This window comes from Saccoglossus kowalevskii, chromosome 2, assembly GCF_978046115.1.
Source record: "Saccoglossus kowalevskii chromosome 2, keSacKowa6.1, whole genome shotgun sequence".
Lineage (NCBI taxonomy): Eukaryota > Metazoa > Hemichordata > Enteropneusta > Harrimaniidae > Saccoglossus > Saccoglossus kowalevskii.
Window position 1 is genome coordinate 25601 of NC_140642.1, and position 21671 is coordinate 47271.

The window sequence follows — 21671 nt, forward strand, 5'->3', positions numbered from 1 at the left end:
CGGGGTCAGACGAAAATAACTTCGGAAAAATTGCATCGACTACGCACAACGAAAACTCCGTACACATTCGCTTCGAAATTCGGGATCTGATGATATCGCCACAGGAGGGCGCTATCACAACGTCAATAATTTAGAATTTTCTTCTATGCTATCGATAAAGAGTCATTGCTCGAAACGTCTAGCTTTTTTTAATAGTTATTTAGGACTATGATTACTAAATATTATCTTCCATTTATCACATTTATCAGTCCGAGCAGCGTGTATTAATTTATATACTACTTTAATAGTTTACAACGTTCGATCGTTCTTCTTGGTTCTAGAGTAGTTGTAACAACTACCTTCAGTTATACGTGGTTCAATTATGTAATCAGGCGGTGATTAATAATTTCTCTGAAGCTTGCATTAGCTATCATTTATATAAATCCCATAAAACAGATTAATTTTATACTGGTCTCATAAACAACTCTGAAATTGCATTCTATAGGGGATACTAAATGGCAAGTTACACCTTAAATCGGGAGGGTCGTCACCTGCGCACAAGCGGGAATTGAGTCTCACGCGACGATAAGGTCTCATGCCACTAATTAACTAAATGCCTTGCAAGAACCAATGAATTTTTTTAAATATTTTGTTCTCAGGTGCTCCCTGTTTGAGGGCGTAATCACCTGGGTCAAAGGTGAGACCAACATGTGGTCTTTTGTTTACTACTTAGCGGCTGTGTACCTGTGGGTTTATTCTGTGTGTATTTGGATGTTCTAATCTTGGTGTTTTTCCAGTGATTTCTTTAGGTGCAATCTAAATACAGTAGGTGTGTCTTGTTTACCTGAGATTTGTAAGAGTTTGAGCTGGCCAACTAGTTTTTTTCATATAGTTGATTACAGGCATGTTGATTTTCCATTTTTGAGCCATGTTTTCAACTTTCTTCATCATTTTCATATAGCAATCTCGTCATATGTTAACATTGTCGTCTATGGAAATTCAATTAGTGGTATGAGCCCATAACAACACACGCTAAAACGCGAAGGCTCATGGGTAGACGCTTGTTTGTAAACATAGACACGCTATGGCCATCAGACGCATGTGCAGGTGACGACTTCCCCGCTTTAAGATTTGTTATCCGATAAAAGCAAAGATGTCATGTTTAGTAGTTATATTGCGTCACAGTTCGGTTACCCCAAACATAAACTATTTTTATAGCATAAATAATGACAACAATTTAATTAATACTTTGATTTTACTTACACCGAAGAATGCAAACAATGCACGCATATGGGATTACAAGCGGTAAGGAAACAAGATAATCTAAGTATGAAAGATCAGATTTAACTTGTTTTTAATCGGTTCTGTCATAGTATTATGTTTAGAGAAATAACGTTAACTCTACATATCGAGATTTGGCCCATCGCTGAAGCGTGCGTTTGTATGCACTTTCCATCAAATACGTTTGGTGTTCGTGTATTTTGAATTGAATACTACATTACATGTGAGGAAAGAACACATACGAAACATGCACAACTGATTCCACAGTAAAAGACACGGTTACTGGCTATTCTAGTACATTGTTTATACTTAATGTATGTGTTGTCTCACGACCTAAGAAATACATCACATTTTTATCCCAATTGCGTCTGCAAATATTGGACTACCTTGTTAACGACCACGAACTATTCGTTGGTCTTTTATCTAATCGTCAGTACTTGAAAGAGTCAGTGTTCTCAGTCACATCTGCACACTTTAATAATGCCCAACGGGTGCCTGGATCTAATTCGATAACAAAATCGTGTGTTAGTATTCGTAATCTGCTCACACTGGTATGCTGTCCCGCTGATTAGTCAATATGAACACTGGCTAGTGTGGAAAAATCACCTTCAACCCAAAGTTAACGTTGAATATTAAGACGTGTGGGTCTGCCAATCAGAAGTTGGCACGTAGCATCTCTTATGCCCGTGTAGATACCATGTCCTTGACTTATCCAAGCCTGTGAATCTGTAGTTTGTCGCTTTTTTCACATAGATGACCTGGAATAGACTATTTTTCAGAAGTTCTTTACGTCGTTTCATAAATTAACATATCACACATGGGTCACTGACTGCCATAGATACAGGCGGATATGACGTCATTCGACGGTAGCTACGATGGCCTAGTGATGGAATGCAAGACCATAAGTCGAAAATAAACTCGTTGAGAAAGGGGTGTGTCTCTGCAGTTTCCACATCATATGTGTCAGCTTATTGGCTGACGTCGACTCAACGGGGCAGTTATATTGACTCTAAGGGCAACTATGCGTCAATAATGAAACATTAAACTGTGGCTAAAAATAGCCCTTATATCGTTTCACCAGAGTTCAGTCAGTCTGTGAAGGTTGTGAGATCGGTACTACATGCTCACTGTGTTGCCCCTTCGCATGATTTAAAGTTCTGATAAATAAGGGTGGCTGTTATTACGTAACCATGTTGCAAGCGTTTCTGTTCAGTCTCTTCCATTTATATGAACTGTTCTTGGCATCTGCTCTCACCACGCAAGTCGCTGTGTCCGTAGCTGTGGTGGCCGTGTCATCTGCTGTCGTATATTACTGCCAGCATCGGGGATATGCAAACTACATCAGTTTGGGTTTACTGTTTGGCGGCTGGAGAGCGGCGGGAGAACCGTTAGACACTGGTGGTGGTGATAATAATGATGGTGGGGACGTGCTTAAAAAATATATCGGTCCTGGTGATGGTGGGGGAGAAGGACCATATCCCAGCAAGGAGCAGGAAATCGCTGGCGCCGTTAGGGCTTTAATATCGGTAGTTCCTGGGAGCGAGATTCTTGAGAGCAATGTCAGCGGGAAGAGTGTGATGTTGTCTTCTGATAAACAATCGAAAGATATTGTACATCCTAGCAGAAGTCAGCGAACATTCGGACCAAGCGAAGAGGTCGTGGAGAGGAGTAAGGACTTTAGACCGAGAACAAACATTGTGTATTCTGGCGCTACTAAACAACACATTCACAGTGATAATGTCGAGTATCGATGGGAGAAGGGAGCGAGCAAGCAACAAAGCGATTGTTATAACGATAGGGGGTATATCTGCGAAAGGCAAAAACTAGAGGCTCATTTACAAGGGAAAACATTGATAACTGAAAAACGGCAAGAAAAATCACATGAATGTCCGGCGTCAGCGCAAAGGAACACTTCAGATTTGGCTAGCAACGTGACATTAACTCCAACAAGGTCAGCATCATCAAGTAAAAAGGAAGGGACAGGAACTAAGCCTAATCATCCGAACGAAGAAGTAAAGAGTCTTCATCGTACAACCGGCAGGCTGAACGTCCGATCATCGGGCCAACATAATCCCCATGCATTGATAGAATGTAGCAAACACACTGCTGCTAAAATTGATCATAAACTGAGGCCAGTAAAAAGCGCATCTGAAGAATCAAGCAGTAAATTCGAATCCGGTATTCACACACAGAAATCGGATTTTAGTATGGGTCACCCAAAGCCCGATGTGTGTAGGCTATTACATGACGGCATTGAGTTCACCGATTTGACAAGTACCAAACAGACAGACTCACCAGGTATATTTTATCTATACTTTTTCTTTCCCTCATTTTCATCACATCTTTCTTATTATTTTGTTTAATTGTACAATACATCTTACGTGTGTCGCTTAACAAGTTGTAATTGACATTGCTCGGGAAAGACGCATGGGAAAGTGTTGCCCGCGTACTACAGGAGTTGTGAAAAATTGCATATTTTGCATATCGTGTCGACTACGTCAATGTGAAAGAGACACTAGCACCGGATGTAGCTCTAGACTAGGGTTGTTGTTATTCAGTGTACGGCATTGCAGGCCTCTGTGCTATTCTGGAAATACTTCACCTGCTGTGCTCTCTAAATGCCACCAGTGACGTAAACCACGTGTTTACGACTTGTTGAGGTGTTCAGTCGCCGAAGCGGCAATGGCCGCACGTTTAGCAAGAGTCCGCTGGTGCCACATGCCAGAATTGTCACGATGGTGCAATTTAAAGCTACCCTTCTTTGATACCTTACACCCCTTGAAAAGAAACGTCATCGGCATTAAGTCCTTCGTCCTGAAAAGCAATGAATTTGGCCATTGATGTCCATACGTTGCTACGAAGGCCCAAGTGGCGTGAGAGTATTTGAAGCCAAATATTCAAAAGATTAAATCTTTAAAAAAATTAAATAGTCAAATATCGACAGTTAGCGCTCAACATTCAAAACTAATCGATGACAAGTAACATACCCGAAATGTACATGCCAATATATATGCACCGCGATTTAGTGATATTCAAATTAAACGTGAAATCAAAAATAAGAATGTCAGAGAACCCTATATTTTACAAATCGTTATAGAAATGCGTTTTATATCTTAGCCAACGGTATGGATTTGTTTACACGGTAAAGATAGATGGTTTATTGGTGAACAATTAAAAGTACGTCTTAGTTCAATGATCACTGTCCCACATCATACACATATATTTTGTCTAAGACACCAGGAGTCAACCTTCTGACAGGGCCCGGAAACCGTATTTTTTTCAAACAACTTCAAAACAGCCTCATTTGCATAGTTATTAAAGTTGCCCATAAAGGCCGCGTTAAAAGAGGTTGACGAAAGCAACCTTATTGAAGGCCCCACACGTGCGTCATCGTATAACTGTAGGGTCTCAGCAGTCTGCTGGTAGCTGAAATTAGAACACATAATATCTTGGCATGTGTGACTATTTTAATCCCGCCTTGTTCAACTTACAGAGCTGATCAGTTCTCGCAGATCTAGTTTCCCACCATTCCAACATTTTCTAGCGGTTGTGGCGTGTGTTGTTTGGCTGGCTCCCCGTGGAGCTTTGACGCAAACTTTCTTGCTCCACTATTTGCCAGTGAAAATTTTTAACTTGTTATTAAGGGAGTTATTATTATGATGTCAGTTAGGAACTACCAAATAAAGTCAATTTCTGAACACAATATTATCACAATGTGTTGTGCACGCCCACTGGTATTGGGTGAATTAATGGCCGCGAGTTTGAAGGGATTTTTATTTACAATAATGAAAGCATCAAAAGAGGTATATAAATAGAAACTGTGGTGTACTCTCGCTCAGAAAGCCCGTTAACAATAATATTTTGAGTGAAAATCTGAAAATGACGATATTGCTTATTTAATTCTAAATAAAAAAAAATATGTTTAAAGGTCCGTGTTAACATCGCCTATGGGTGGAGATGCTGTCGAGGCAATGTCTGTGTGTAAGACTGTGCAGCTTCAATCATGTACTGATATCTATACAATAAACGATTACAATGCCATTTAGTATGGATAAAAATACTATTGTAATTATTTTAGTAGTCTATCCTCGCATAATAATTTGGTAATTTGCATATTAATTTAACAAGAAGGTAAATTTTCAGACGAAACGAAAAGTTGGCACAAAAATGTTGAAACTTGTGTGTGATAAAATACAAGTCATCTAAATTGCCTGATATTTGATTATTTTTTTACGCTGTAGTGATTAGCAGCCATTTTTGAAGTTTTGCTTTGGTCATTTTAAGCCTTGCATACTAACCAGCTTATGCGCATAGATTGATTTGGTGGGTTTAAAAGAAATTAGATGTTAATTTGATAGACGCTTTCTTCTCTCATTCAACCTGTACTGCCCGAAATGAAGATGTCACGTGACAAGACATCTATAAATGAAATGGCGTTGACTGTACAATTGTAATCATCATTATTACTACTGTTGGGTGGTATGAAGTTGTGACCCTGCTATTCGACGAGTGTGAACACAGCGTACGGTTCGATTAACGTTCGATTTGCCTAGGATTCACGTACGAATCATACTTCCATTGAAATAGTATAGTATAGTATAGTGATTTTTGATATACGGATAAATAAAACGAAATTACATTAACGAAAGTGACTGATAACTTTTACTATAAAAACCTTAGCATCCCGTTGGCAGGCCAGTCACACTGGTTCTCACTACAAGAGGTTACGATCCCCCCTGCCAAATGCTAAGGATAACTGAAACGTATATATACATATTTACATAAAATATTGTCCACCTATGCGGATCTGTTGGTGCAAGGTTTTTATGACCGTATGCCCTTACTGACGTCAACCAAACATGTTATGTGGGAAGTTGGCACCCAAGGCTGACAGGTACTACACCTTGCCCAAAGGTGACCTGGGGGTAGTTGTGGCAAAGGGTAACCCCATTCTCCCAAGTCCATAGACTCCACAACCGGATGTAGTTTAAAATCTTGCCCAGGATAAATATATACATATTTAAATTACCATACACGTTGCCATTATCAGGTAATACCTCAGACGTGAGGCTGAGTTGGTGCCAGGCTTTTACGACCGTATGCCCTTACTGACGTCAACCAAACATTTTATGTGGGAAGTTGGCACCCAAGGCTGACAGGTGGTACACTTTACCCAAGGGTGACCTGGGGGTAGTTGTGGCAAAGGGTAACCTCATTCTCCCAAGTCCATAGACTCCACAACCGGATGTAGTTTAAAATCTTGCCCAGGATAAATATATACATAATTAAACCATACACGTTGTCTTTATCAGGTAATACCTCACATTTTAGGTTGAGTTGGTGCAAGGTTTTTATGACCGTATGCCCTTACTGACGTCAACCAAACTTATTATGTGGGAAGTTGGCACCCAAGGCTGACAGGTACTACACCTTGCCCAAGGGTGACCTGGAGGTAGTTGTGGCAAAGGGTAACCTCATTCTCCCAAGTACAAAAACTCCACAACCGGATAGTATAATTCACTCAAATTTGAATATGTAGCAATTTGAGTGAATGTAACAGTATTTTCAGCGGGGAAATATGGATCAAATTAGTATTTTTTAAGAGCATCATATTTCTACGTTTTTCTTGCGCTTTTATAGCTATTTTATACTTGTTTCGGCCCACGTGACCTCCGATGTGAGCGAAACTCCCAAAACTGTGATTTTAGAATAATCGTCCGCCCTCCTGAATTCCACATAGACAACTGCTTTTATATCGCGCTAAAAAATAATCCCACGTGATTCTGGTGGGATGTGACGTTTAAATATGGTCATGAGCAACAGCCCGAGGGCAGACAACAAATTGTGATATTGACCAAATAACCATGTGTTATTTATTTTATCACATCCAAACAGACATCATCCATGCACAATCACATCTACCATACATCACTCACACCCGCTCTCCCACAAATATAGGCAATATTCTATTTTATCTATTATAACAAGTTTCACACTACATTATTTGCTGAAAAAATGTGAAATACACTCAGTAAATGTTATTTTCAGCCACGGATACTCTTTTTAGTAACCGTGTTTCAGCAGTGTGAATCACTCAATTTATCGAGAATAACATTTCATTTTGAAATGAATTAAGAAATTCTCAAACGCAAGCTATTTGATCAATCTCAAGATAAAAATGCTAGAGTGCCGTAGAAGTGACTGAATTTACTTTCGCACAGCTTTAGATCGTTTTCGGTTAGCATCGGCGTGGAACGCTCACCGCAGCGACCCCGGTTGTGCAAACTTTGCCGTACATTTATGCTTCATATAAAAATACCCTAAATTAAAATAGAGTATCTTACTTAATATCCATTCTGGCACGTTCGCTGTCTATTTCGGATTGCTAAAGTTCCGTTAAAACCTTTAAAGGAACCCCGAAAACTACAGCGGCAGGGGGCAGCACCAGCCTGAGTGCAGCGAACGACAATTTGTTATGCGCAGTATCGTTGCGTAGTAGTTTCGGTGACGTCATCCATGTGATATACCCATGTAATATCCATTTTTATTCAATGTCATGTAATTGAGTCTCAACCAATCACAGCCTGTATAACAGCAGTGAGATGTGATAAATTCCTATGCGCAGAGTATATTGAAAGACTCTGATAACAAATATTCCTGCCTCTAAATCCATACACCAACTTTTGAAAACCGGGGATGAAAGAAGAATTTTAATCAGTCCATTGTTTCCTAACACTGAGGTCAGAACCACTTTTCAACAACAAACAACACCCAACGCATCAATATACCACGGTGAAGAAACGATGTGATATTACAATAAACCTACCATTATGGTTTATCCAAGGAAATGTTTTTCCCATGCTTTAGCTTTAGTTTTCACCGCATATGAAAGCAATTTTATTTCTGTGATTGATATTAATTGCCTTGTTTTATGCTTGATTTGGTTTCTCCGTGGACGTCAGTGCACATTATTTTTAGACTGGAGATAAACAGGATCTGTGTGTTCGATAAGATTATCCATGATGAATGTGGTGTTATTCTCTCTCCTTGACGGTGCGCTTGATGATTATCTGGCGGAAGAATTTGATTGAACATGGGAATATAGACAAATATCTTCGTTGTTCCTCACAGCACGATGGAAGATGCCGGGTTTTTTTGGGTTTCTTTTTGTATTGAAACTTTACGCATATCATTTTTGTTCCCAATTCGGTCAAAGTTGATATTGCACGTATACATACTCACGGATTTCGACTTATTGCAAACTGAAATATTATTCTTGCAACACAATAAATAGAGTTCATTTGTTCGGATAAAAAATACACATGTATATGTGAATTCGCATGTGCTTTGAATTAATAGTGTGTACCAATGAGGTCAAAGCGCATGCGCCTTATGTGTAGAATAGAAATGTCCATATTGGAGCCACTTTAAGCTCTCGCATCTATTCCCCCTGCAACTTCTGGGTTAGTCCGCCATTACAAAACTTGTACATCGACCATGTATTTATGGAGCACATGTGGAGTGTTAGTAGGCTAGCGGGGTTCAAAGTTTCTTGCATACTTAATCGTCGGCCTTGTATGACGTGGGGTGTCATTGTCCCATGTTAGTACAGTAAATTGCACAAGTGGGGGCGTCCAGTGTGCACCCTGTAGAAGTTTCGTAAGCCGTGATTTCAAAACAACATCGAATTATATTTCATCTCAGTGCAAACCGCTCGCACGGTTTTGTATCCGTTCATTCCTCTCTGGGGGCAGTAAGCTTGGACATTATACCTTGAAAATTCAACGTGGTACAATTAGTATACTAATATATTCATATATAATATATATTCTATTATTTTGCTTTTATTTATTACATTAAACTAAATTTCATTTTAATCACTGCTTGCACATCTCATACTGAAATTTCTGAGCGGGCGTTATATGAAATGTTGGTTACTCATACTACAGACGCATTAGAACGTGCGTTAGAAAGTGACCAGGTAACCCTGCCTGCGTTGCCCGCATATACAGTGCACATAATGCTGTGCGATGATGACACCTATTAAGCACTAATCTCAAGTGGCGTAGGATCAGAAAGGCATGTAAGAATAGTTATTCATTTTCCATCTCTGGTTGTTGCTCATTCTGCCACAATATTCGCGTTTGTATACTGCTATTATTTTCCAGCAGCCAAATATATAAAGAAATTATATGTATTAATCGGGTATATCTGGTCATGCGTTTGCCTGTCTTTCCGTTCATTGCACCTGAATCTGAATCGACCAGCAAACTGTCTACTCGTGTCGCCGTCCGCCCATATTTAGAACGTCTAGTAACCAGAAATACTAACGTTTTTTACTTAATATTTTTTTCCAGTAATTAGTGGTGTTCGTCGGTCATCAGCACCGGTCCCTTTGATACATATATTTAAAAGTGACAATCAGCCAGAAACAGAAAACGAATATGACAACACCCACAGATTGAGTTTGTCCGATACAACTTTAATGCATCTACCCACAGTGCATCAAAATGTAAGTTTAGAAGTGCCTATGGTCTACGTTGGTCACCACGTGTCGTACTCTAAACCTATCAGTGAAACAACACACGAAGAGAACAGATCGGTACAAGACGACGTTTCTATCTCAACTGAATCTCGCGATGGCATGGAGACGGGCATTGACTCCGATAGTTGCGTGGCTGAGGTGAAACTCGAAGAAATGTTCACCGGGCCACCGGTCAGTACGGAGCAAGTTTACGTTTCTAAAATGCCGGTGCCATCGGTCGTAATCACGCCACCAGATACTAAATCGGACGACGAAATGAACAAAGTACCAGAGCAAGTATCTATAAAAGCGAATGACAGTCTCGGAGTGCCAAATGTGTGTATGTCCGAATTGGTGGCTGCCAAGTCAACACAATGCATATATTTAACAACTCAAACGCAGGTCGACATACGTACGTCGTCGGTGTTGACTTCTATGATCGTACCTGAAATACGAACTATGGAAGTCGGCGAACCAGCACCTGTTTGTGCAAAAAAAAACAACGAACTTGAAAGCAATATTAATTCGGAACAATTTACAAGCTCCTGTTTAATTTCGTACGAGTGTCTAGGTGTTCCCTCGATCAATACAGTAAAGGAGTCGTACCCCCAAAAGGAAGAACGAAGACCACCAGATATTGAAATGAGTTTTCCGCCGCCACGGCCAATTTTAAAACACGAAGCAGCTCCACCCAGTCCCACCAGTCCTACAAAACGAAAATCCGTGAAGTTTTCACAGTCTGTTGTCGGGGTTGATGATGATGGCGATGATGGAGATAATGAATATTGTTTTGACAACGTTTACTCCCTTTCGGAACAGGAACACATCAAAAGGCCGCGGTTACAACGAGATTACGGGTTTGACATCCCCGATTTAAACGGGTCAGAAAAAATACATTTACAGCGAAGCAAACGAGAAATGGCGACGATACCGGCCACGATAGTTGATGTAAAAACACGATTTACGCAGTCTTCAGCTAAAGAGGCCATGTTGTTCTTCACAGAGAAAACACTTGGTTCTAGCGATAGTTCAGACAGTTCTGATAAACCGGACTTCATTTTTGGTCAGAAAAGTGACATCACATTTGAGAAAAGAGTTGTGAACAATAAAACCGGTGGCGCAAATGAATGTAATCAAGCTGCTGTAAAAAATGGTGCAAAATCGAGATTCCTAGAAGTAACACAGAACGAAGGAAGGTCACATTTCCTCCTCACTACAACCATTACCACTTCGACGTCGTCAGAGAGCAATGGTAGTGAGGACAACGGCACCATAGAAACAGAAGATGCCAAATCTCGATTCCTGCAAAGTTCGGATGCGGCAAAATCGAGTTTATTACTTTCAAAGACGATCACGGGTTCCGTTGAGTCGTCCTCCGATGACACCACTGTGTGCATCCCTATGCCGGTTTTACAGGAGGCTGAGCAAAACGTTCCGACGAGTTCCGCTCAAGACGCTGAAGATCAGTCAGATCGTCTGGACGTTGACGGCGAGAGCGCAAAGTCGCGATTCCTCGAGTCATGTAGTGAACCAGAAACAGTCGATAGGGAGGAATATTTAGATGTACAAAGATCGGATGGATATGGCGAAAGAGAAACTAGAAAACCAAGTCGGTGGGACTCGGAAGGTTAGTTAACACTCAGTTGTAGAAAATCTCCGCGGCTTATTTGTAAATACAACATTAATTTCATACGATTACTGTACATAAACATAAATCCTTATCTGTTGTTGGAATGCTCTGTTATATAGTTCGTCAACATCGAATCTTGTTAAAATATACAATCTATGAAATAGTCCGAAAATCATTTCGTGATTCTGTGCACATAATGTAACGGGCCTAATTTAATTATTGTAATTAATTTGAAATCAAACCATTTGTGGAAATGCTTACATGTAATGTTTACTTGTGTGCAGGGATGGTGTACTCTGCGCAATAGAGATTCACTAATCTCATTCATGCATTCCGTTATCGAGTGTGGTGGTGGCTGAATGTATCGTCTCATTTAATTTATTTGTGTATGTATTTTCTGGTGATTTAGATTTGTGCTATATATAGGTAATCGTATAGAAAATTGGGTTACTACCACGATAGCACAGTAGACATTGACCAGCAGTACAACAACATTTACTCAGTGACACAAGTTTTGTTATTCCGAATTTTAAAGATCTATATTCGTTTTATTTTACAGCTATGCACCATGTGACATGTTTCAACAGTGTTTTTTTTAATCTGACCTAGTTTTCGCGAAACTGGTACAACCTGCACACGCCACAGTGTTTTAAGTTTGTTTTATTTTGAATAATACCATTGTAAAATATATATAAATGGATGGATATGTTTGACACTGAATAAGAAATGCCTCAGTTAACGTAACTTTAGTCTCGGCGGATCATTCGCTGAGTAATGGTGATACTATTTTAATTTGATGTAGAGATATTATTATAAGGAATGTGCGCTGCTGTTTTGTTTCATTCACAGCGTTTACTCTGTTCTCATTAATCACCGATTCGTCCCGATTTGCCATTCACAGCGAACGCCGCTTGGCACAAGGCACTTCAAGACGAATTGTCGGTTGACATCGAGTTTTACGAGAGTGATGACGACGAAGAGAAGGAAAGCGAGAAAAGGAGTGATAGAAGGCTCAAAGACAGTCCTAGTGATGGATCTATTTCCGACCGGACACATAGAATCGCCGAAGCAGACACCGACAAGATAGGTATACAAATTCATTTCCCACGTTTTCGATCCGTAATAACAGTTGCCATGAAGATCGTACTGTCGAACGCTTAATTAGGATGTACTCGTACTGGCTAATGAGATTGTTCGAATTGCTATCACAGCTTCTTGCGCAAGATGCAAAACATTGTGAGCTATCATCGGAACAGACGAATAAACAAACGCGGCAAATACCATATGTTTGATAAATGTTGTAAATATTTTTATTTCCTATTCCCACTAGATTGTTTCAGCCCGTGGTATAACAAAGCAGTGGTGTTAGATAACGGGTCGGATGTTCTGAAGGTTGGTCTTGCAGGCGATTACCTGCCGAGTGCCTCGATACCCACACTGGTTGGCAGAATACGAGATAGCGTGGAGAGTGCGTCATCGAAGGAAACGAATACATTCGTCGGTGATGACGCTCTCGCCAATCAAGGGATTTTATCTTTCGATTATCCTGTCGAAGGTAAGCAGGCTATCGTTGCGTAATTTCGGCTTCTGATAGAACCACTTTGCCTAACGTGGCACAACTTAAAACGGTTGTTTTTAGTTTCAGAAAACTTGTTATCTCGAAGCGACCATACATCAAGATAATTTTCATTATTATACATCTGTCACCGTAACGCCATAAGTTACAACGTGCCGTAATTTTGCGGTATTTTACAGGGTATTTTCATTCTACCATTTTAGGAAATTCGAATTCCAAAAATTAAATGATTACGCGCGTAAGCGCGTCTTCTAATAATAAAAACAAACATGGCTGCCACCAGAATTTGACCGGACTCCACACAAAGAAGTTCGCTGATTCTGTTCTAAACATTTCCGGCATTCCCATGGTGTATCATTGGAAAGAAAAGATGTATAATAATAAGGTTATTATGAGAGTACCTCAAAGTGTGCACCCAGACAGTACGTCGCGCATCGACCTCCGCTGCGCGCGGTCGATACTCCAGCTGAACTGTTTTCGTGCATACTTTCAGCTATTCTCGTAATAACCTTATATGATAATAATATGTATCAGTTGATTTTATCAGTTGTTAATATTATTTGCTAATCAGTTGCTAGTTGGAGTTACTAATACAGCTATATTACATTACCTTTCTTTATATTTTATTTACTTGCACAACATCTCTTTATTCTTTAAATTGTAAGTATATTTCACCAATATTTCAATGTGTTTTTTTTCTTATATATTATATTCGGTTTGCATATTGATTGGCATGTGTCGTTGATCTTTCCCGCTTGGTGGCGTGGTAATGTGACACAAGTTCTTAATGTGTTGCTTTGACGCCCGGGCTTTGACATAAAGATCAAAACATGGATACAATAAAGCAATGTGTGTTTATTTCCATGTAGATGGCATTATTGATAACTGGAGCGACATGGAAAGAATCTGGGACCACGTGTTCACATACGAATTAGATCTCTCGCCATCTGAGCACCCAGTACTGATCACCGAGATAGCTACAGCACCCAGGGAACAACGACAAAAATACCTCGAGGTTAGTTTTTCACCCGTGAACGAAGTATCTCTTGGTTATTTGGTTAACTCACAATAAACCTGTTTCTATAAATTTAGTCAATTACATTGTTTCACGTTGTAAGTGGCATGCTGGTATTCATCCAAACACACACACTATCTATTATCTGTTAGAGTTAAAATATTACTAATAAAGCAGAATTCACACCACGTTCCTGCTTTGAAAACCCTCATTGACCTTTATTGCACAAAATATTTATATTTTCGCGTTGAAGGTACATATGCTGTGTTTGGAGCATCCTAACAACAGTTAAATGGAATAAAAACTATTCAGTTTTAATAAAATGTATTTATTTTGATTAGTTTTGACCCCATTTGGATAGTTACACACTGGAAGCCATATTTAGCTGTATTTAGTGTAACATTGATACTGACAGTTTTGTTGTCAGTCTCTCTGTTAATTTGGTCAGGGGATTAAAACTCACACATTGACACTCACAAAACATACCCATGCAATTTGACGACATGCGCTTTTAAAAAGCATAGTCGTCATTAAAGCCAGTTTCCAAAGCTATGCACAAAGGCAATGTCATACAATTGTTTTTATCAACAAGTTATTGGAACTTAGGACATCTAGTACTAGTCAGTGTATTGTTTGCATTTTAACTTTTACGACTCAGACTGTCAACCTTATATCTGTATTATATAAGCCCAGACCCTTTTTTTCCCTCCCTGTGAGAGAGGTTGTATATTTTTGATAAAAGTCTATAAATCAACAATCGGAGAATTCCATTTCCAAGTGGTGTTAGATTTCATTCCATTTGGTGTTTGTTTATATATGAAGTTATTTTTTCAGGTGATGTTCGAACGGTTCCATGTGCCCGCAGTATTTTTATCGAACCAAGCCGTGCTGTCCTTACATGCCAGTGGTCACACATCCGGTGTTGTTCTGAGCAGCGGAAGTGGTGTCACCGAGTTGGTACCAATATACGAAGGATTTGCCTTATCGCATGCTGTATCAGTGGTAAGATGCGTGCTATATTCCTGGGATAACGCTTACAGTGAAAGTGACTGGAAAATGTCGCTTTATATTTAAAATGTTGCTGCCGAAAAGTGAATTACAATATAAGATAATAATGCACTGTCTCTGGGATTGATTGAGAAACTGTAGTTATAACGTTAATATTGCATTCTGCTCTTAGCTTGATATCGCAGGTCGTGAAGTTACTCGTCAGCTGGCCAGGTTATTGCAGTGTGAACGAGGCTACAATTTCACAACGTCATCGGAATGGGAAATTTTGCGAATAATGAAGGAGAGACTGTCATATGTAGCATTAGGTGAATATCCATTTATTTTATCGATATGTTTAAATTCTACGTTTTAGACCTGCTATCGACTGTCGAGTGAAACTGTTCGTTCATATTAGTGATTGCCCGTCGCCATCTATCGGCGTCAACTTTTCATTTTCGACTTTTTCTTAAAAACCGTCTCGCTACAAATACTGTGTGATTCTTTCTCCTTTGTTCTCATTGTGTAATGATGCCTTTACTTCTCTGATTTAAGTTATTTGATACATTGTTTTCTTTTCTCACTAACATTTCAAAAGCAATGTCAGTATATGCTTCATTGTTATAAATAAAAGAATGATCACATACAATTATCATACATACTTATCAAACAAGTATCACTCTTGTTACTGGCTCAGCCTTGTTTTTCATTTTCCAAGAAATAAATCTATTTAAATTAGTTGTGTGTTTTTCTTACAAAAACGGACGAAATTAGTTGACCAACTATTCATTAATCACGAATGAGAAGCTGTCATGAAAATGACTTAACAACTGGACTAGGATATTTTTGTAAGATGATGTTCACACTTAGCTATATTAATAACAAATAAATTTTCAATTTATACACATTATCATTATAAAATACTAATGTTGAACGTAGTTGAGTTATTTTTATTTTGTTGTTACCATTTCAGCTTCCGGTGGGAAAAACTAAAAAACGCACTAATCAACAATGGTGAAAAACATAATTGCAATAAGTTGACTCACATTCAGGAAAAATATGCGAATTCATAACAAATAGTTTATAAAATAATATGTTTAGAATAAATTCGTATACCGCAATTAACTCTACTTGGATAAAGCAGCACGTCATTATGACGGCCTCAACTTTAAATTGGTCGAGAATGTAAATCAGAGATTACCACATTCCTAAAAATATGCTCTGTAATCATGGGATTGGGATTTGACTTGAATTGATATTTGTATTTGATGTTGGTAAACTGAAGATATATAATTTTGTCATTGTAGACTGTATTGTAACTGCACCATCAATAGTTATGTGGCACCTATAAGACACACATTCAAACTTTTATGAAACACTTTAAGTTTAAGCAATTTAATTATATAGCAGGCGGTTCTGCTATAAAATTAACCTGGAAGCATTTAATATAATCTTGAGAAAATCTGAAGGCAATTCCTACTAATATTTATGCTCAACTTCTCTGAAAATATCACAGATTGTGAAAATGAGAAACGACGAGCAAAGGTGGTTGAAGCACATGAATATAAATTACCCGATGGCCAGACAATGAAAGTTAGTAATGAACTGTTTCAGTGCACAGAGTCTTTATTTGACCCCAGCATTGTTGGGATCACTCATCAATCTGGAATACATATGCTGGTTAAAGAATCGCTACAAAGGTGGGTATTTAATATTTACTGTAAACCACTGGTGTCAAATAAGCGTTAATCTTCTAATAAACCATAAAATGTTCAATCTCCCGATACCGTCGACGGTGAAATATCAACTTATTGTGAATGTATGCATTTATGTATGACATGCATAGATGGTGGTATGCTCCTCGAACATATACCTTAAATACAAATATGCAGTGTTTGTTACCAAATCGCGTTAACGCCGTTGGTAGTCTCACGCCCAAAGTGAAACTGGAGCACTTTTTACCTTGCCCGTAACATCAAAGATGGAAGGGAAAGGTATATTAAGGGATACATTTCTGTCCGGCGTTTTCTTCATCGTTAATAATTGTCATTGTGTGCACCATAACTTCACTAATTCTATTCCAAACTTTATCAAACTTGGTCACCTTATTCATCAGTATAAAGTCTTCCCTGAGTTTGAACAACAGATGTCCTGTATGAAAATATCATGCAAAATTGAAAAAATCTGATAAAATATTTTGACTGTTTCTACTTGACTGATCACTGATCTCAGTGGAAATGTGCATTGTTGTCTGTGTTCAATGAAGCAAATCATTTATCTTGTAATAATATCCTTGGTAATGTATCTCCCAAATCCTATGGGAATACTAGACTGGGTTTTAAAACCAACTCATAAAGAGAGTTTTTGCATAGTCTGATACACATTTGCAAACCTAAAATCTTTACAGAAAACAAGATGTCAGAAAATCAATATAAGCACTCCTATGAATTGGGTGCCAAACTTTGATGAAGAGCTGAAGCTAATAGAAAATTTGTTTAAGTCCAAAGTTATCAAATCAAAAACAATACTTAAAAAAGTACATAAAAAGCAAAACTTTGCATCCACATTTCGAAAACAAAGTTGTACTCAGAAATAGGTATTCTGTATTTGACAAACAGTTCATTTGACAAATGAAAATTCACAGGAATTTGTTTCAGCTAGTAAAACAGAATGATATAATAGTATAATAGTAATATAAACACGCACTTCAAAAACAAAGATTGCAGTGTTTGAAGATGTAGATTCTCAGGAGGCAAAGTATTGTTGGCTTCTCTCTCTACTGGACACCAACCAACTATTTAAGTTGATTTGCATTACAAATCAGAGCTTGCAACATGATAGCTATTTATAGAGGGCGTTTTTTTTTTACTTTTCAAATAATGCTGTAGTCACACAATGAATATAATAAGGCAGTTCATATTTGTCCCAGTGAATCATTAATCTTTGCCAAACACCTGTACAAAATACTTGGTCAAAAGGCAGCTAGGATTTTCTGGTATCTTGCATGATTTATGAATCTATTCACGTCTAAATGCAGCACTTTTTTTCTGAGATGAGGCATTTGTTTTTATACTAAGAAATCTGAATTACTTTTAATAAAGCTAGAAATTATGTCCCTTAAAATAATTAAACAAATTAGGCGCCAATGTTTTTATAAGATATTTACATCTTTCACGGACATTCGGTAAGCTGCTTTCCTATTCGGTAAACTGCTTTTCAACCCTAAAACTTGTTTTTTTTTCAAATTTAATTATGCCAATGCATATCCATATTGAAACAAACTATGATAAAGGGAATAATATTATATAACAAAGAGCAAGGTCACCAGAGATCAACTACGTTTTTCTCTTAACTGGATTTTTTGATCGCAGATGTATTCTTCCTTATAGTATAGGTATATCGCGCTAATTTAATACCAAAAGAGTTTTCTTTCCGTTTTGGGATTTCATTATTTTTTTTTGTGTTAAGAATACAAATCTCGAAACGATACGTTTTGATCCAGAGTTTTGAGCAATAGATTTCAAAACTTGTATACTTTATTTTATAAATGGAAATGCAGTATTTGATCCGATATTGACTGTTATGTGGGGGATACACTTAAATACAACGTGTGCATAATAAATATACGCTTTGGTCCATCTTCAAAACTTTTAAATGTGAGATCATTCCTGCATCAAAATGACACCTTACGCACTAAAGTGGTTGGCCTTTAGGTTTGATTTTTTCGGGGCTAATGTCAAACTTTCAGTGGAGCCCTTCCATGACGGCACCCTGGTCCACAACATCTATCATATTTTGTGCAACCCTGCCTGGCTCACTAAGAACTATTTAATTCTGACCTTTCGTTCTAACAATAGACATTTAGTTGGCTGGGTCTGGTATTCAGTAGGCGTGAAAAATGTTCCTTTTCTTTGATACAACACATTCTGTATCGATAACAGCATGACGCCATCGCATGTATACAGTATAGTATCACTGAGTGCATGTATAGACTATTGTGTAAAATACCAGTCACCCACTGTCTCAACAAGGTTTAAACAACTACTCATAAAATAAAATGCCGGGAAAACACACATTAAAATGCTTCAAAACATGGCAGAAAATATACGAACATTTCCTAAATACCTGACAAATTTAAGTGGAATTCAAATTAAAACCATTTAGACGCTGGGGCTTGTTCACGCCATGCATCCGGGTTTTTTTTTTTTTTTTTTTTTTAACGTTATCACCTGTCGTTTCGTAGGTGTGATCCTGAAATCCGCGCACTGCTGAAGGACATGTTGCTGTTATCTGGTGGAAATACGAAGCTGAAAGGTTTCTTGCCAAGACTACAAAAGGAACTAAGAGGACTCAATTTGAATATGTCAGTGAGTGCGCCGACGGAGAGGGACAACTCTGCTTGGATCGGTGGCTCCATATTGGCATCCCACAGTAGTTTCATGGATAGATGGGTGACGGTGGACGAGTACGCTGACCAAGGGGAACAAATTGTGCATAGGAAATGCTTCTGATGCCTTATAAATACAAAGTATATATACTGTTATTATAGTCTTGTCTCTGAAAGATGATGGTAATAATTGGAAACAATTTACATTTATTTTAAAAGCATTTTATTAAAAAAAAAATGTTTGCTATAGTATTTGCCATTCTCTCTTAAGGATGTAGTAGAGGTTTTTTCTATTGCATTTGCATAGCACATTTCTGAAGTAACATATTCTTCGAATCCCATTAAGTTATATACTTTTAGAAAGCTTATTTTTCAAATAATATGAAATAAATACTCCAATAAAAAATGGTACCATGTAATCACGTGATCACTGCAAATGGAGAGGTGTTATTTTCGTAGAAACTGAAATAAGGCCACAGAAATGATGTTCGTGGTACTTAGAGATACTATAAAAGATTTCAATTCAATTTCCCAGTTTGTCTACTGTTGCGTGACCTAGAATTTTACCTCATAACACTTTTTAAAAACATTGTCAGCGTTGTTTTGAAATATGATACCCAGTGTCAGAGTTCAGAAAGGGTAGAGTTGTGTCGTATTTTCTAAAGTTAAAGTGGTAATACCTATGCCAAAGCTTGGAGTCGAGATCAACTCTCTAGACTAACCCCGAATACCGATGTTTACTTAAGCGTGAAAAATCACAAAAAAAACATAAAACACTGTAAGATTTACTCAAAATGTATTACCCTCTTACACCATCGCTACAATTGTTTTTTTTCTAGTTGAATGCATGCTTTATATATTCGTATAAGAGAATATGGAAACAAATTAAATTTGATATTTTTGAAGAAAAAAAACCTCTACTACATCCTTAAGATCAAGTTGTTTTGAGACTGGTGTTCTTTGATGAAGCTAATGAACATGCACTAAAATATTGTTAATCGTTATTTTATGTTTATATATGTTTATATATTTGCACGACGACGGTACAACACAGTATGCGCCAATTACTGCAACGCTGACTACCCTACTTAAAAACAAATTAATCGTCCGGCCGCACGTCATGACAACCTTTACGAGTTCGAATAGTGCCCTCGGTCAGCTTTGGCAATTTACTTTGTTTTAAACCGCATTTTCACACTTGCGCGCGCTCTCTCTCTCTCTCTCTCTACAATTGCATTGACTTGACTTTATTTAAAAACATAGCCGTATATTTTGAGCAGGGATAGAATTGTAAATATAGATGTTTTTGTGTGAACATCTGCATTGGTATGTATATTATTATTGGACTGAGAAGCTGCCACAGACAGTACAGAAGCTTGATATTTTTCACCCTGTTCTCTCTGATGCATTAAATTATTTCGTATGTATATTGTACCTGTTAATGTTATGGTTCATATTATACAAACAATGATATAAAAATAATACTGAAATAAAATAAAATCAATAGATATTTTGGAGCATGTCATTTTCTTTTATTTATCAAAGTTTAGGTATATTATTAGGTAAATATTACTTCTGTTTACAGGTTGCTGGCACTCAATAAGAATATGCTATTATCATTAACGTGGCTCTTTTCAAATCTTGTACAAGGATTGTTTTAAACAGTGAATTTAAATAATAAATTACAATAGAAAACTTATCCGTGACTCGTGTCTTCATATGAGCATTGATGTGAATTCAATATTGAGTCTGAATAATATTGTTGACTTTACAAACCACCACCCCAAAGCTAAATATTAACCTGTAGATGCGTAAGAGGGATATGTTAAATTATACTTTATCAGAAAATAAGTTCACAAAATCTCTGGGGGGGTACAAACAACACAATCCAAACACGAGAAACAAATGTCAATTTTAGTCATTCGTTGTACAAGAATATCAGATATATGCAAATGATGCGAGTGCACGAGATATGTGTGCTATATTATAGAAAACCGCCGTTTTAGCACATATTTATCTTCGAACATGATACATGCGAAAACGTCATTAACTAGGCATCTTGCCAGCTGCCACGAATGAAAAATGTAGAAATTCCAGAGTGCTCTTGGAGCATTTGATTGAATTGGCATATCAAATTAATGTGGAAGCTGCAAAAGAATTTGATGCGGGCATCCTTGGTCGGGGCACTCGAATTAGAGCACGGGTACCCATGCCCGTCTAAAAACAGATCCCATTCCAAGTACAAATACATGAAAAGCAAATCTTATTTGCGACGGGATTCCCAGGAGTTCT

General features: G+C 37.9%; 1 protein-coding gene across 1 annotated transcript; it reads left to right on the forward strand.

Moving 5' to 3' along the window:
* Positions 1-2351: 2351 nt before the first annotated feature.
* Positions 2352-21078, forward strand: LOC100374707 (uncharacterized). The gene is made up of 9 exons (XM_002741510.4): positions 2352-3558; positions 9618-11411; positions 12316-12501; positions 12745-12969; positions 13860-14005; positions 14840-15007; positions 15186-15321; positions 16509-16692; positions 19236-21078. Exons 1-9 carry the CDS (start codon positions 2451-2453, stop codon positions 19501-19503), a joined length of 4215 nt encoding a protein of 1404 aa, XP_002741556.2. The 5' UTR covers positions 2352-2450; the 3' UTR covers positions 19504-21078.
* Positions 21079-21671: the final 593 nt, after the last annotated feature.

What these genes read in the sequence shown, in the direction of transcription:
- LOC100374707 (XM_002741510.4), top strand. Translation starts at nt 2,451, where the DNA reads ATGTTGCAAGCGTTTCTGTTCAGTCTCTTCCATTTATATGAACTGTTC. An exon ending in TTTCGATTATCCTGTCGAAG is followed by an intron (nt 12,970 to 13,859) that starts GTAAGCAGGCTA and finishes ATTTCCATGTAG; the next exon opens with ATGGCATTATTGATAACTGG. An exon ending in GTTAAAGAATCGCTACAAAG is followed by an intron (nt 16,693 to 19,235) that starts GTGGGTATTTAA and finishes GTCGTTTCGTAG; the next exon opens with GTGTGATCCTGAAATCCGCG.